This window comes from Podarcis cretensis, assembly GCF_951804945.1.
Source record: "Podarcis cretensis genome assembly, chromosome: 4".
Taxonomy (NCBI): domain Eukaryota; kingdom Metazoa; phylum Chordata; class Lepidosauria; order Squamata; family Lacertidae; genus Podarcis; species Podarcis cretensis.
The window spans coordinates 96416615-96433969 of record NC_137173.1 but is presented as its reverse complement, the minus strand read 5'-3'; the positions used below and the strand labels follow the sequence as shown (position 1 = coordinate 96433969).

At 43.7% G+C, this 17355-nt stretch overlaps 1 protein-coding gene and 1 long non-coding RNA gene across 2 annotated transcripts; one reads left to right on the top strand and one right to left on the bottom strand.

Moving 5' to 3' along the window:
- Positions 1–9136: 9136 nt before the first annotated feature.
- On the bottom strand, positions 9137–12183 carry LOC307215365. The gene is made up of 2 exons (XR_013838489.1): positions 12095–12183; positions 9137–9812 (listed from the first exon to the last, which is right to left on the bottom strand). It is a non-coding gene; the product is annotated as an uncharacterized lncRNA (long non-coding RNA).
- Positions 9752–13019, top strand: LOC307215364 (2-oxoglutarate receptor 1-like). The gene is made up of 2 exons (XM_079974545.1): positions 9752–9850; positions 11965–13019. Exons 1-2 carry the CDS (start codon positions 9834–9836, stop codon positions 13016–13018), a joined length of 1071 nt encoding a protein of 356 aa, XP_079830671.1. The 5' UTR covers positions 9752–9833; the 3' UTR covers position 13019.
- Positions 13020–17355: the final 4336 nt, after the last annotated feature.

The following is a 17355-nucleotide window of genomic DNA, read 5'->3' as shown; positions in this document are numbered from 1 at the left end:
CTAATACAGGGGTTTTTTTGTTTGGGGAATTTCTTTGCTTTTTTAATTAGCAGCAAAGTGTAAAGGGCAATGACTATCAACAGCAAGAGGGCACCCTTATCTGTGGGACTGAGCAACCTTGAAAGGGTCACTTCCCTCTCTCTTCCGGCTTGGAAAAGGCCTCTCTCTTAATTCATCTCTTTCTGCTGCAAGGGCTCCCATTAAGGAGCCTTTTACTGGCCATTTTGTTATTGCTTCAACTTGGGCTTTATGCAAAGGCAGCCTGCTGGGCACTGTAAGCGTGACAGAAAAGAGATGCACTGCTGTGCAGGAAGCTCTCCCTGTAAATAATGTTCCAATTAATAAGATAATTATACAGCCAGGGAAGACTTTATTGATGGTCTCCGCAAGTGAAGTGCTATTCTTAACCCGCTTGTGAAGGTTGCATTAACCTTCTCTCCTTGTCTTCAGAAGAGAGGGTTTAGAAATACATTACAGGCTGAAAGCAGGCTTCATGGGGAGCGATGAAACAAACATTCGCTGCAAATGTGAGGGGCAAGGAATGTCTTTCATTGGAACCACTTGCGGCCAGGCACTGGGGGGGGGGGGCAGCTTTTAAATGCACATACTTTACTGAACTAGATTGGAATGGCTGGCGCAAGCAAGCCATCTTTCAATACAAACAAAAAGGGAGGCAGTGCAGTTTTAGGCTAAACAGCGAGCCTTTGCATCATAGAATATTGAGTTCTGTCATTTTAAGATCAGCCACGCAGGGCTGGTAAATGGTATTCTCCCTCAAGCCGAAGGGAAAGTTCTCAGGGAAGAGAGGTGGTAGACAGGACCGGTTTGGCTAGGTCTGTGGTTCCCAATGTGGGGCACATGCCCCACAGGGGGGCAATTTGATTTTTAAGGGGGGAAATTTGAGAAAATTGTATTTTGAATTTGTTAAGTACCTTTATTTTATTGTATAGTAATTAAAATAGCAAAGTATTACAGAAAAAGCTTCCATTAAAATTACGGTATTTTTCCATGTATAAGACTAGGTTTCCCCCCGAAAAAATGTCAAAAATTAGGGGGTGTCTTATACACGGATAGTGCCAATGGTGGACTGGCGATTGGTTGTTGCCCCAACATGGGGGTGTCTTATAGATGGGAAAATACGGTATTTTATATTTATGCATTTCAGTTCTCTAATATATGAAACTTTATTTGCTATTTATCATATCACTTCATATTATTATTGTCAGGGAACTGCCATCGGAGCCAGAGGAGGAGGGAGGGCTCCAGAGGGATGCCGGAGAGCGTCCCAGGAGGGAGAGAGGCAGCCCATCTGCTGGGGAAGGAAATCAGCGTAGCACCAGTGGAGAAGGGGGGCAGATGGGGGAATCGGAGAAAAGGCTCCTGGACTCCTCACCGAAGACCAGCGGGGAGAGCACGGGTCCTCCGCTGCCCACACCCTCCCTGCGCAGAAGGCTTCCGCGCAGGGAGAGTAGGCGGAGACTAGGCATCAAAGAACTTCTTTGCTGGAAGAAGTTCAAGAAACGCCCACTGACGGATTCTGCCAGCGACTGAGACAGCCACGGATGGGTGGCTGTCCGGACAGAAAGGGTTCACCCAAGTAACCCAGCCAAGCGTGGCGCCGATTTACGCACGAGCAACCCCTAGAACCATTACTATTATTATTATTATTATTATTATTATTATTATTATTATTATTATTTTAATCTCCTTTTAGGCTTCCTCTACGTGAACAGGAATTCACTTTTTGAAGAATAATAATTATATGTCATGGGGGGCAGGTGGCATCAAGATTTTAGAGATGCTTAAGTGAGGCATGGCCAAAAAAAGGTTGGGAAACACTGGACTAGGCTCTTAAATAAAGAATTAAGACCTAAACCTCACAGTCTAAAAACGTTTAATTGGAATTTGTATGTGTAAGAGAAGAAGAAGAAGAAGAAGAAGAAGAAGAAGAAGAAGAAGAAGAAGAAAAAGAAGAAGAGGAAGAATCCTACCTACCTGCTTGTGTTGCCCCAGCCACTCTGGGCGGCTTCCAACAAAAGATTAAAAATACATTAAAACATCAGTCATTAAAAACGTCCGTAAACAGGGCTGCCTTCAGATGTCTTCTAAATGTCAATATAGTTGTTCATTTCCTTGACATCTGATAGGAGGGCATTTCACATGGCGGGTGCCACCACCGAGAAGGCCCTCTGCCAGGTTCCATGCAATCTCACTTCTTGCAGTGAGGGAACCACCAGAATTTCTTCAGAGCTGGACCTCTGATGGGGTGGAGATGCTCCTTCAGGTATCCTGGGCCGAGGCCGTTTAGAGCAAGGGTCAGCAACCTTTTTCAGCCGTGGGCCAGTCCACCATCCCTCAGACCATGTGGTGGGCCAAACTATATATATTTTTTGGGGGGATGAACGAATTCCTATGCCCCACAAATAACCCAGAGATGCATTTTAAATAAAAGGACATATTCTACTCATGTAAAAACTTGCTGATTCCCGGACCATCCGTGGGCTGGATTGAGAAGGCAATTGGGCCGCATCTGGCCCCCCAGCCTTAGGTTGCCTACCCCTTAGGGCTTTAAAAGTCAGCACCAACACTTTGAATTGTGCTCAGAAATGTACTGGGAGCCAGTGAAGATCCTTTAGGACAGTGGTGTCCAAACTTTTTTCAAAGAGGGCCAGATTTGATAAAGTGAAGGGCCGTGAGGGCCGACCAAAGGGCCAACCTTTTTTTAGGGATTAGCGCTATTAGCAGCTTAGCGGCTTAGAAAAAGGGGCGGGAAAGGGAAAAAACCCGCAAGACTCGCAAGATGTTTTCGTCTTGCGAAGCAAGCCCATAGGGAAATTCGTCTTGCGAAGCACCTCAAAAAACGGAAAACCCTTTCATCTAGCGGGTTTTTCGTCTTGCGAGGCATTCGTCTTGCGGGGCACCACTGTACCAACTTCTCTCTCTGCCCCTCAGATCAGCCTGTCCACCACAAGGTTCCCAGAGCAGTATCCACTGCCTCAGATACCCTTCACACAACCTTGCTTAATTTTCATTTGTGAAAGAAAGATGCGAAAGGCCGAATGAGAGACATACAGCTTCTTAAATGAGGGCCGACACTACCACCTAGTGTTGAAGTTTAATAGTCACAGATTAGCCTGTTGTCCCATTGCTCATAAATTAATACCATAGGTGATATTGAATGTCCTCTGCGGTTATACTATATCTGCTGCTCACGGGAACTATTTTGGAAGAAGGTAGTTCAGAGTTCTGGCAAGTCATGTCTCAAGAAAGTCATGTTATCATACTTTTTTTACTGTTTTTCCTCGTTATAGGTTAAGAACATTATTAGGAATAAACAGATTATATCTCATTCATCCTCTTCGCTAAAATCAAGTTTAGCTCCACATTTTCCTTGAGCTAGCAAGGTGAAAGTCTGTTTAAAAAGAGATTTGCAAGGGTCTAAATTGGGAATTGTGACTCCATGCGGGGTAAACTTCAATACCCATAATTCTTTGCGGGGAGGAATCTGCTTTGAATACTGTATGCCCAAGGAGAAAGTGCCATGCTAGTCTAGTTTTCTGTATAGAAATCTTGTGGGCAGGGATAAATGAACCCAAACCACAGTCTGAAGTGGCACAGAACCCACACACCTTGGTGAAAATTAGGCCAAGAAACAAAGCCAAAGTTTGTGGCTATATATAGAGAATCGTAAATATAAATATATTTATCATTGGATCCAATAAACACCGGGTGGTGTGGGCACAGGAGAGGCTAAACACATTTAAAGTGTCCCAGAGCCAGGTATGTGAACGATACACACCTAGGAAAGAATGTTAGAGAAGGAAGATAAGAAAACATCTAGGAAGTGTGCAATATAAACAAGGTTTTCATACCACCAAGGGCACATTTAAAGAAGGTCAGAAGAGCCCAAGCAAGGGGAAATTGTAGGGTAAAGATGTACTTGCTTATTGCCAGTGCTGAGGGACCTGTACATATCAATCTAAACTCCCCACAAATCAGTCCCTGCTTTACCAAGTTGTAGAGGGTTGCTTGCAAAGTTTGCAGTATGTGTGTCTGCCTCCCCAGCCGGAAACCCTTGTCCTTTCCAATGCCTGAAGTACACAGCAACAACCTACCATTGATATCACTGATGGAAGTAGAAAGGGAGAGTAAGCCTATGTACAAGAAGCTGGCGTAAAGCAAGCCAGTGTATGGCTGGATCCAAGAAGTGTTTCGGTTTAAAGTGTAAATTTAAACAGGGAAAACAGGTAGAGGAAAACGAGACTCCACGTCCCCATCTGGTGGCACAATGTTATATTGCACATAGAACGCATATAGATCGCTTTTTCTTTACGGGTCTAGCTAAGTTAAGTCAGTGTAAAGTTACACTAGGTCCATATGCGGCTGCTGCTGCTGCTGTACTGTTGAAGTCTGGCAGAAGAAAAGCAAGCCTTTAAAACAGTCAAGTCATGTGACTGAGCTGAACGGGCTTAGGATCCAGCCTAGGTCCCTCTGCTCTGGTCCCGCTTCTGCCATGACACTGCCAAGTCGCTCTCTGGGGACCTTGCACAAGCCTTGGCTAAGCCATGGCCTACTGAGCCAAGCCAGTAACACTGGTGTATCTTTGGCTAAGCCAGGGTTGGGGACTTAATGCCATCTGAGGCAGGAGGAATCAGCTGGCTGTGCTGAAGAGCCAGTGCGCTCTAAGCTGCTCACCCCCTTGAATCTTGCCATAAGTAATGGTAAAGGTACCCCTGACCATTAGGTCCAGTTGCGAACGACTCTGGGGTTGTGGCGCTCATCTCACTTTCAGGCCAAGGGAGCCGGCATTTGTCCGCAAACAGTTTTTCCGGGTCATGTGGTCAGCATGACTAAACTGCTTCTGGTGAAACCAGAACAGCACACGGAAATGCCGTTTACCTTCCCGCCGGAGTGGTACCTATTTATCTAATTGCACTTTGATGTGCTTTCAAACTGCTAGGTTGCCAGGAGCAGGGACCGAGCGACGGGAGCTCACCCCGTCGCAGGGATTTGAACTGCCGACCTTCTGATTGGCAAGCCCTAGGCTCTGTGGTTTAGACCACAGCGCCATCTTGTCATAGAATTGCCCCCTAATTACCCCACAAAAATCTGGGTTGGCTAGATATATGTGGCAAGGCATGCAACTTTGTACACAGCAGAGTCAACAGCTAAGCCTGCTAGGAGAAACTGTAAGAATAGATTGGATGCGGTCAGAATACAGGATAGGGAATCTGTGGATGTTGTTGGACTCCAAATGAATCAGTCAGCATGACCAACAGTCAGGACTGATGAGAGTTGGGAGTCCAATAACTTTAATTTAGGCATGATGTATGCCAGATGTTATGTTAAACCAGGAATATTCTGTCTGTTGAGTGGCCATATTCTTGAGTGGAGAATATTGTGTTTAATTAATACAGCATTTTCTAAAACCATTCTTTTTTTTAAAAAAAAAATTAAACTCCAGATAGTATTTTATAGACAATAATTTTGTTTTCTTTTATGCTAAATTGCAGGCACTGGAGAATGTTACAACCCTGGAATTTGTGTTCCTACACTTGCAAAAATAAGTGGATAAATAAATATGCCAAGCAAGTTATAAAATTGTCTTTGCATGTGAGCAGGAGAAGGAAATGCTTAGAACTGGCCTTGGAAGATATCTGAAGTATGTGGCAACTCATCTTGCCCTCAGCTTGTGTAAACTGAAGGGGAATGTGTACAGGCACCATGATGGAGGATATATGAAACTGTTTTGGAAACATCAGCCAAGCTGACCTTTCGAGAGGGGAAAACAGATTAATCTGAGATACAGTGAGATCTTGGTGCATCAAAAATTGCCAGTGGATTATTGGGAAATTTGGTACCATTCACAATATGACATCCATTTCATGGTTTAATTCAGAGATCTTTCAAAGAGTACAGTGTTCTTGCTTCCCCACAATGTTAAATGTGTTTTATGGGTGCAATTAACACACATGCTTTAAAGAAATGCAAATAGCAGCTACTGGGGGACCCACAAGGAACAGAACTGCAAGAGGTGGGAATTAACCCTTTTCTCCCATGCTACAATGCTGATGACACCCCTCATTCCCAACGCTGCTATTCGCACTGGGGAGGAAACTTCCATTGACATTAATAGGAACTTTCCCACTAATGCGAAGAGCAGATTTGGAAGATCAGTTTTCACTATGAGCACAGCAAAGAGCTAAAGCAGTTATGGTCAATTAACTGAGATAATGCAATTACTGCTGCAACACATTCTTCATGGCTTTAAGGCTATTCAGTTACTACAGCTGGGGCAGAATACAGTGGCTGGACTGATGGGCAGGGGTCTCCGGAAATAAAGTGTACCAGGTCAGATATGTGTTGCCTTCTTCCTAACTCCCTGCTACAATTTCTGAAAGCAATGAAATATGGATTTGTTTGATTAGGTATATCAGCTATCTCAGCTAATACATTGCAGGAGTGGATTGTTTTATGAATTATTTTAAGACATACTGATCCTGTGGGATAGGTCAAAAATTCATTTTAAGGTGCAACTAAGGTGGAATCTAGACACATATAAAAAACACTGTGAAAATGCTTTTTTAAAAAATTGTTTGAAAAATATATTGAATTTGCCATAAGCTCACCATTGCCATCTAGTGTCACATTTGTATAATGCACTTAAAACATTATATTTGCAGGTGTACAGCTGGGACCAAGTTAGAAGACAAATTGATTCATAAAAGGGTATAGCATGATGTCTACATTTACACAATACCATAAAATAGAATTAATTATTTTTGTAAATGTTTCCCTACATTGTCCTTATTCTGAGGCATCTCTTTTCTGGTGTCCTCATGTAGCTTCCAAGTCTATCAATGCAAGACAAAGGATTGTGGAAATGTCATTGTGTTAAAAATGTTTATAATTAGTTGAGCGCAACATGTGTATCCAAGTCAACAAGAGGCCGAGCGAACTCATTCTAGTTTTGTCCCCATCCTTCTCTCTGCTGAGTTCTGCAAAGGCCACACTGAGACTGAGGAGACGACAGCTGAAAACCAGTGCCAGACCCTGCACTGGTTGTAGGTGTGCAGAGGAGGGCAACCAAGATGATCTAGGGTCTGGAAACCATGCCTTATGGGGAGTTGAGGGAGTTGGGAAAAGAGGAAACTGAGAGGAGATATGCTAGTCATCTTCAAACATCTCAAGGGCTATCACATGGAGGATGGAACAACCTTGTTTTCTCCTGCTCCGAAGGGTAGGAGCCAAACCAATGGATTCAAGTTACAAGGAAGGAGATTCTTACTAAATATCAGGAAGAACTTTCTGACAGGAAGAGCTATTTGGCCGTAGAACAGACTCCCTTGGAAGGTTGTGGACTCTCCTTCCTCAGAGGTTTTTAAGCAGAGGTTGGATGGCCATCTGTCATGGACGCTTTAGTTGAGATTCCTGCACTGCAGGGGGTTGAACTGGATGACCCTTGGGGTCCCTTCCAATTCTATAATTCTATGATTCTATTATTCTAAATAAGAAGGCAGGCAGGTGGGCGCTGACAGAGGGCCAAATGAGGTTAGTGGGGCATAGCCTCACTCTCCCAAATGGGTCAGTCTCCACTGCATGGGCGAGACTAAGATGTCTGCCCATCCCTTTGGCACCAGGCTTACAATCAACATTGTAAACCTCTTAGACTTTTAAAAAAATGTTTAATGGCATGTAAACTGCTGAAACAATAAAATAAAACTGAAAGGAGGAGAGACCGAGGGGAATTACGTGGAGGGGAGAGCCGAGAGAAGGGAGCCTATCGCAAGACAGAAGCAGATCGTGACACAGAAGAGAAGCAAGCAGGCATAAAATGGGCAGGCAGAGAAACAAGAGGCATTTAGAGTCAAAAAGTAAAGCTGGGGAGGAGCACATAGTTGACTTGTCAAGCACACAGCTATATGGAGACAGAGAGTCTTGTTCCAGTTGTCCAAAATCGGACAACCTCATGGTTCAATTACTCCAGTTTTATGCCTGGGGCTGGCTTTGCAAACTGTCTGGAAACCTCCATTGGTCTAAAGCAGATTTTTGTTAGGTGGGTGCTCTTTTGTATTATTTATAATCTGATATATATATTTTTTACTATTTAAACTTTGGGTTGTCTTTGTATTTTTAACAGGGCATGTAAGTCACCTGGGAACAGAGTCATGAGGGCAGAATACAAATGCAGTATCTCCCTCCCCCCACCCAATAATTTGGACTCCAGTGACAATTTCACCCCATTTAATTTAAAGAAAGGATCTAACACACCTTAAAAATGCAGTTTTGGACATGCAGATTAAAGCCACCTTTGTCAAAAACAGTATACAAAGTTACTGAACTATTCAAAAGTGTCAAACCGAAATATATTAATTTCAAACTTTTGATGTCATCGCTAAAGTTTCACACGCCTGACTTTAGGTATGGCACCAAGTAGAAACACACAGTTCTGTAAATGGGTAGTGTACATAACAGAATGCATTTTGTTTAATTCACTACTGTAGTTTATCCAGTTCTGGTCCATGTCATTAATCAAACAGATCCTGCAGAGCATATACATGAATCAAAAGGAAGAAGTAAGGAATCCAGCTGCCAACCTGTTTCTGAAATCAATGAGTCTTTTTTCCCTGTCACAGGCTCTGAGGCTTTTCTAGATCCTGATATATTACTCTTGCCCACACCAAGGACTCAGCTGTACAGCTGCAAATAAAATGTTTTAAGTGTGTTTTAAGTGCAATATACAATGTGACACCTGATGGCATTGGCGAGCCTTATGGAAAATTCAATGTATTTTTAAAAACGCTTAAAAAAAACAGGTTTTTATATGTGTGTAGATTCCACCGAACACTTCTGTAGCAGTTCTTTGACATGGTTATAGAAACAAAGTGACAGCAAGATCTTATTTTAGGACCAAGAAATACTTCTGTGGAATTAGAAATTAAGGTTGATTCCAGATAACCCACTTTTTGAGCATTCATCCTGATTTGTTTGTAGAAAGTTTGGGAGAGGATAGACAATGTTGGCTCTTTTAAGTCAGCATGAATTCTGATTTGTTTTTTGGGAAGTAGGAAATTTACGAAAAAGACAGTTAAGAATGAAAATCATGGCCTTCTTAGATCACTAGCCAGGACTTGAACAATGTTCAGTATATTGATTGTCTTCCTGCCTCTACATAGTTCCTTAATTATTATTCTGATTGTTACAGTTGGTCTACAATGACAGGGTAGCATTCCATCATTAGAAGCAGAGGGCAAATCAAGTGAATGTATTTCTCCATTTCTGCTCCTCTCGGCTATCAAACTTCTTATTTCTTGGTGCAGAAGGAATTTGTTGCACAGGGAGCATAAACAGACACTCGGAGGAAACCAGGATTAAAGTGTTTCGCTCACATCAATGAGCTACGCGGAAGAACGATGGCTTGCTTACATTCCTGTGGGAGAAATCTTCCCAGATGGATGGTGAGAGCTATATGACTGATTCATCACCTTTCCTCCATGAAACATTGCCTGGCAAACCTTAGACACCCGTAACAGCGAAACTGGACAGGCTGTGAGCAGTTTCTGCTGCAAAGGGTGGGACAGGAGACAACTAGACACAAACATATAGAGCTGCACTGTGTTGCACAGGAGTCAACGCAGGGCAGAGTTCCTCCCTTTCCAGACCGTAGTGCAAGCATTTGTTTCTCTGTCTCCCTGCAAATATGGAAATGGATCTCCGTGGAACTTCAGAGTTGCTCCAGTAGTTGAGGAGTGTCGTCTTTTGTCATCCAGCTCCCTTTGTAGCCAACTAGTTTGCTGCCTTCTCATTTCCAACTATGAAGAGGATCAGAGGGAATGCAAATCACTGACAGGTACACAAACCTTCAGATGTTAAAAACAACCAAGTGAAAGTTGGGGGACGTTAAATGATGTGTGATTTATAACAGGATTTCCATGCCGATTACAGCATCATGCAATAAATCCCATGCAAAATCATGTGCTGACTTGGCTATTATGGGATTGTGAGAATGCAGAAAATGCACAAACTCAACTGAGGTGGTGAAGGAGCCATTAGTAGTATTCCCTTGTGTGTGAGAGTTAAAGAGGGACCTCTTGTTACAAGTCTGTGCTTGCAATGCTTATTTTTTAAAACCAACTTCTTTTTTTTAAAAAAGGGACCTCTTGTACCAAGTCTGTGCTTGCTACCTGCAGTTACTTTAAATGCTTATTTTTAAAAATCAACTTCATCTTTAAAAAAAAATAAAAATGGGTTGGTTAGTCAGACTGCACCTTTTTAATCACATAATTTTTTTTTTAAACAGAGTCAATCTAACCAATGAACTCTGAATACAGAACCCAGGCCTGTAGCCAGAGGGAAGCTGGGGGTGGGGCTGCCCTCCCCATAATCTTCTCTGCTCCCCTTTTTTTTACAAATAATTTTAAAATTAGGAAATCCCCTTCCCCTGTCTTTAAAAGGTCCTGGTAAAAACATAAAAGGAAGAGGAGGACCGAGAATGGGCAGAACAAGGAAATGAAGAAAAAGAAGAGGAGTTTGGATTTGATATCCCGCTTTATCACTACCCTAAGGAGTCTCAAAGCGGCTAACATTCTCCTTTCCCCTCCTCCCCCACAACAAACACTCTGTGAGGTGAGTGGGGCTGAGAGACTTCAGAGAAGTGTGACTGGCCCAAGGTCACCCAGCAGCTGCATGTGGAGGAGCAGGGAAGCGAACCCAGTTCACCAGATTACGAGTCCACCGCTCTTAACCACTACACCACACTGGCTCCTAATGAAAGGAGTTAAGGGAAGCTGAGGAAGAGAAAAGGGGGAAGGTAGGAAAGCAACCAGAGGGTGGGTAGGTGGAAGGAGGAAATCAAAGAAGTGAAGGAAAGGCAGGAGGAGGAGGAGGCTGTACTCTGGCAACCCCAGAAATAGTTGCCCTCTTACCTGCAACAACGCCTGCACAGGTAACGGTAATAATGATAATCATTATCATCATTAATATAGCTTTAATGAATCTTAAGTAATGCATTAATGTGTAAACTGCCTCTCTACTTTTCTGGCATCCACTCTCCCCCATTCCCCAAACTTGGAGGCTGGCTACAGGCCTGCGTAGATCCTATTTCTGCAGATGCTCCTATAGTGCACAGAACCCTAAATTTGGGGGTTCATTAAAGATGGAGGGTCAACACATACACCCAACTTCCTCACCCCTAACCACCAGCAGTTTCCACACGTACTTGTTCTAATTTCAGGCTTCTGAGAACCTCCTTGCTCTTGGGGTTAAGGTGTGTGAAGGTCTCTTGAGCAGGGAGTGAGGATCTGCCAGTTTGGGGTTCTTTTTGTTTCTCATTTTTCCAATCTTAAATTCAGTTCTCCATATTTGTGATTAGGGATGGTGGGGTCCTTACGAAAATTATCTCTCCCATTGTGATTTTCTCCTTTAAAAAAAATGTGCAGGTTTGACAAATATGCACATTCTTGCAAGCAGCACAATGGATTTTATACGTTTTTTTCGCTCATATATGCACTTAGGTGCCCACTTTAATACAGTGATTTTACTGCATATTGCTTGGCTGTGCGTATCACTTGCATTGCAAAGTTCAGAAAAGTGCAAATTTCAAAGGTTGGTCTTGTATTGTTTTAGAAAGAGCAAATTTGGTGAGTTCGCTTTTAACTGAAATATGAATTTAATTTTTCCTCCATTCCAACTCTTGAGGGAATGGAAGGAAGAAGAAGAATTGAGGAAAAGACAGCCCAGCCTCTCCATCCATGAGAACATTTCACAGAGCTAACCACCCTGGTGTGCTCTGGTCCATGGGGTCATGAAGAGTCGGACACGACTAAACAACAACCACCCTGGTTATATTGCACTTAATTGCATCCCCAGAAGTTTTCTTCCTATAGCAAAATAACTTGAGCATGTTGTTTTTGAAACTTGTCTAAGCCAAACCCACCCTCTTTTCTCTCTCCCGCCCTCATGAAGTCTCACAATGGTTGCTGTGGACGCAACTGCCTTTGAAAATGCAACCAACCAGACCAGCGCGCTGCCAAGCTACGCTGCAGTTGCTGTTGAGAACTGCACGGACGACGTGCACGGACTCAGGAAATCCTACCTGCCACCCTTGTATGGCATGATCTTCTCGGTGGGATTCCCAGGCAACATCATGGCGATTTGCGTGTACACGTTCAAGATGAGGCCCTGGAAAAGCAGCACCGTTATCATGTTCAACTTGGCCTGCACAGACCTCCTGTACTTATCCAGCCTTCCTTTCTTGATTCACTACTACGCCAATGGAGAGCATTGGGTCTTTGGAGACTTCATGTGCAAGTTCATCCGCTTTGGTTTCCACTTCAACTTGTACAGCAGCATCCTCTTCCTGACCTGCTTCAGCATCTTCCGATACATTGCAATTGTCCACCCAATACAGTCTTTTTCCGTTCGGAAAAAGGCGTGGGCTGTTGCGGCCTGCGTTGCATCTTGGGTAATTTCGCTGCTGGCCATGGGTCCTCTCAACTTTTTGTTTACTTCGACGATGGAGGAGAACAAATCTCTTTGCCTCGACCTTACCAGTTCTGAAAACGTGGATGTTATCCGGTGGTACAACTGGTTTTTAACTGGCCTGGCCTTCTACTTGCCATTAATAACGGTGACTCTTTGCTACACTGTGATCATCTATACCTTAGCTACAGGGCCCCACACTCAAAACCCTTATAAGCAGAAGGCTCGTAGACTTGCATTTTTCCTCCTGGTAGTCTTTTATGTGTGCTTTCTACCTTTCCATATTTTTAGGGTTGTTCGGATTGAACTAAGGCTGTACCGAGTCAGCTGCGATATTGAAAACCATATTCATGCTGCCTACATTCTATCCAGGCCTCTGGCTGCCCTGAACACCTGTGGAAACTTGTTACTTTACGCCATAATCAGCGATAATTTCCAGCAAGCCGTTCAGTCTCTTCTGAGATGCAAGTTGAGCCACTTAATGCAACAGACAGGGGGTAGCAGTGACTTCAATAGATCTGGAATATTAAAATTGTGAACGGATGCATTTCTCTTCAGAACCTCTGGTACCGGTTGTCTCCTAAAACAAGTTAGAAAGAGGCTGCACACAGCTGCCAAGTCTTAAGAGTGGCTTTTATCAGGGGTGTGGAACCAACCTATCTGCCTCCAGATGTTGTTGAACTACAACTCCCATCATCTCCGACCACTGCTCATGCTGGCTGGGGTTGATGAGAACTGGAGTCGAGCAACATCTAGAGCATTGCAGGTTCTCCATCTCTGGCTCACATGAACCCGATGAGTAAAGCAGCCTCATAGGACATAGGCTCTTCCATGTGTCTTTGGAAAGGCCTGGCAAACACAGAGGACTTAATTCAGTTGTATAGAATGGTTGCTTGGGTGGCCCAAGGTTGTCTCTGGGCACATTAAAATTTTGCTGTGTGTCTCTTATCACTTGCTAAGCAGCCTAACAGTAGCGCATTAAATCAGCAAGAGCTAACTGGGATGCTATTTTCATTTGTGTCTGCTGCTTCTTTTCTTTTTGCAAAAGTACCCTGGGCATCCAGTGGAGATCAGAAACTCCGGCTCATATCCCTGCTAAGCTGCCTCTGGGTGCCTCCTTCAACACTGCAGGAAACATTACTTATTTTGCAAGGCATTATATAGCTAAGACACGTGGTCCAAGAATGTTAGCAGCCCAGGTAATAGTAATAATAATAAATTTTATTTATACCCCGTCCTCCCCTACCAGAGCCGGGCTCAGGGTGGCTAACACCAATAAAATAACAGTAAAAACATTATAGGGGAAAAAGAGAAAGAAAAAAAAATTAAAATACAGGTTAAAATGCAATTTAAAATGCAGCCTCATTTTAAAATAGCCGATAAATCAAGACCATAAGGGGAGGGAAACATAACGGTCAGACTGAGTACAAACCAAAGGCCAGGCGGAACAGCTCTGTCTTGCAGGCCCTGCAGAAAGATGTCAAGTCCTGCAGGGCCCTAGTCTCTTGTGTCAGAGCATTCCACCACATCGGGGCCAGTACTGAAAAGGCCCTGGCCCTAGTTGAGACCAATCTAACCACCTTGTGACCTGGGACCTCCAAAATGTTGTCATTTGTGGACCTTAAGGTCCTCTGCGGGGCCTACCAGGAGAGGCGGTCCTGTAGGTACGTGGGTCCTAGGCCATAGTTCCATAGTTTGCACATACAGATGGGGCAGGCACTGCTCAGACCTTAGAACAGAAAGTGCGTTTCCAGAGTAAAGTCAAACCACTGAGTGACCTCCCCGGGGCACAAGCGCAGGCAGCATGTAGTGACCTGAAGGCACAACGCTTAAGCAGAGTTGTCTGGATATCACAGGGTTGCCATATTTCAAAAAGTGAAAATCTGGACACACACACATAAATGAAGTTCTTTACCTACTTTTTAGGAAAATTGCCAGAAAACCAACACTTCCAATATGGGCTGCCATATGCCTGGGTTTCCTCGGAACATTTTAGCCACTTCCCAAAATTTCCACCCAGGCACCATTTTGAACGGGCGAATCCTGGCTATGCCCAGGAAATTCTGGACGTATGGCAGCCCTAGGATATCACTAACCAAAGAGCTTGAGGGAGAAAAAGAAATAAATGTGTGAAGACAGAGCCAGACAGCACACAGGCATGATATCTCTAGTGTCTCTCAGAAAGGATTTATGAAATTAGTGTACAAAGAATGCAATTGGGAATATTAGTGTGGAAAAGCAGCGCCTGGCCATGCCATGAAAAATGGTGGAGATGACTTGGGATGCAGGTAGGCATCCTTTTCCATTCCTGCCCTGTTTTTGTCCCATTGTTTCTGTTCTGCTCCTGTTTGTCTCGCAGCCCCCATGATGGCAAAATAACATAACTTGCATAATTGATTGCATAATTTACCTAAGTTGTGTTGTCTTTGCCTCAAAATGAATGTGGTGGAAACATGATGCAGATGGTGCGGAAATATAATCAATTGCATATCGATTGTGGCCTGAAAGCAGCAACATCAGCGGATATTATTTTCTGGATTGATTTCCATTCCTAATGTGAAATAAGCAGGCGTTTGCAATTTTCACTCCAGTTTCTGTTTTCACCTGAATTCTCTGACATCCCTAGAAGATAAGTGTGGGTTGTTACCATGCTATCTCAGGACACACGTCTCCCTACTTGTCTGCAAACTCCTCCAAATCCAGGCAAAACTCCCTTCTGGACCATGAGCGACCGGGGATGGGATTTAGTTGAACTGTTGGGATCATGTTTCCTTACCAGGACCATGGCTCTGTTCTGACAGGGGACAGGCTGCTGTTGGATTGGTAGAGCTGGGCAGCGAAAGGTGAGTGAGCCGAAAAGGCAAGACAAGACTACTTCATGCAAAAGGTGGTTGCCTGAACATTGCTAGGAATGCGACAGTTACATTAAACCCCAAATCTCTCCACTGAGCTGAAAACATTTCCTTTTAATTCAGTGAACAGGAAGCATCAATGTGCAGCTTGCAGTGATCATCACATACTGTAAATTCTACTAGGAGGTTAGAATTGGCGCTGTAGTCTAAACCACTGAGCCTCTTGGGCTTGTTGACCAGAAGGTTGGCGGTTCGAATCCCAGTGACGGGGTGAGTTCCCATTGCTCTGTCCCAGCTCCTGCCAACCTAGCAGTTCAGAAGCACACCAGTGCAAGTAGATAAATAGGTACTGCTGCGGCGGAAAGGTAAACAGCGTTTACATGCGCTCTGGCTTCTGTCACAGTGTCCCGTTGTGCCAGAAGCAGTTTAGTCATGCAGGCCACATGACCTGGAAAGCTGTCTGTGGACAAATGCCGGCTCCCTCAGCCTGAAAGCAAGATGAGCGCCACAACTCCATAGTCGCCTTTGACTGGACTTAACCGTCCAGGGGTCCTTTACCTTTACCTTGTTTTTTACCACTTACTAAATGTTCCCCACATGCTAGACAAATCAGAGGCACCCTACAAGAAATATGTCATTTCCTTGAGGGTCTCTTACCTCACATTATTTCACCTTTACTCCTTACCTGGTTGCAGTAGATACGGCCTGGGCATGGGCTACATTGCCTCAGAGTCTTATTTACAGTCCTAATGCAGTGTTCAAATTCCTCATGCATGTGAGGGAGAGTTGCTGTAAGCTGTCAAGAGAGGCTGGGAAAACCCAGCCAGATGGGCAGGGTATAAATAACAAAATGATGATGATGATGATGATGATGATGATGACAAGCACGTTGGCTCACCAGCCCCATTGCCCTCTACAAGGTGGAGGACCAAACATTTGCAGAAGGGAGGCTGCTGCGATTTTAGAGGGTTAAACTTATTTTTTGCAAATTTATTTGGGTGTGAGGAATTCAAATCTGCCATTATTATTTTTATTGGACAACAGTTAGTTTAACTTGGTAAGTCTATGTTTGATGAAGAAGCATATAAACTGCTTTGTAAAATGAAAGAATTTTAATTTTACCTTCTGAAAATTTCAGGTAATGCTAATTACGCTAATGCTAATAATGCTAATGCTAATGCTAATGCTAATGCTAATAATAATAATAATAATAATAATAATAATAATACAAGTACTTGGCAATCATTTTTAATGATTTCTATGCAATTCTACCCACATTCTACTTTCTAAGCAAAACAAATTGGTATTAATTTGACCAAAATATATCATGAATTCCCCAGACATCTTACGACTTTCTAGCACCCCTCAATTTTGGAACTTGAAAGCTGAAAAATTCAATGCCCCCTACTGCTGCATGAGCATGGGTTCCCTGTGTCAGTGGCAGACTTGGGGCTCTCAAATTTCAGTGGTGTCCTGTGCGACACTAAATTTCCGTGCTCCCCCCCTCTGTCACTCCATTTTATAGCATTGTTGTGGCACCCCTTAAAGGACGGAGGCCAGGGCAGCTAAACCGGCTGTGTTACCCTCAAACTGCCTCTGCCTGTATCATTTAGAACCTTAGAAGTTCAGGGCTCTGAACTGCATGGAGAGATGTCTCTCCATTCCAGACTTTTGCCTTCCCACTCCATGGAAGGCAATGTGTCTGTCTACAAGGATGGGACATTCTTTGCCTCACTCAATGCAATCATGTGGGAGAGAATCCTTCAACAGGGCCTACATTGTTTAGTCATTCATTTACCCAACTTATATGGCTGCCTCATAAAGCATATACAACTACTAAAATACTATGCAAAGCAATAACAACTATATTTTAAAAAAATGCAATTAAAACATAGGTATTAGGGTGAAAGACTAGACCGTAAGACAACCAAACGTAGCCCCCGAGCCTCTCTAGGGGGCCCTCAGGACTCTCCCCAGAGATCCCTCAGGACTCTCCCCAGACCACACACCCCTCTCCAGGCCA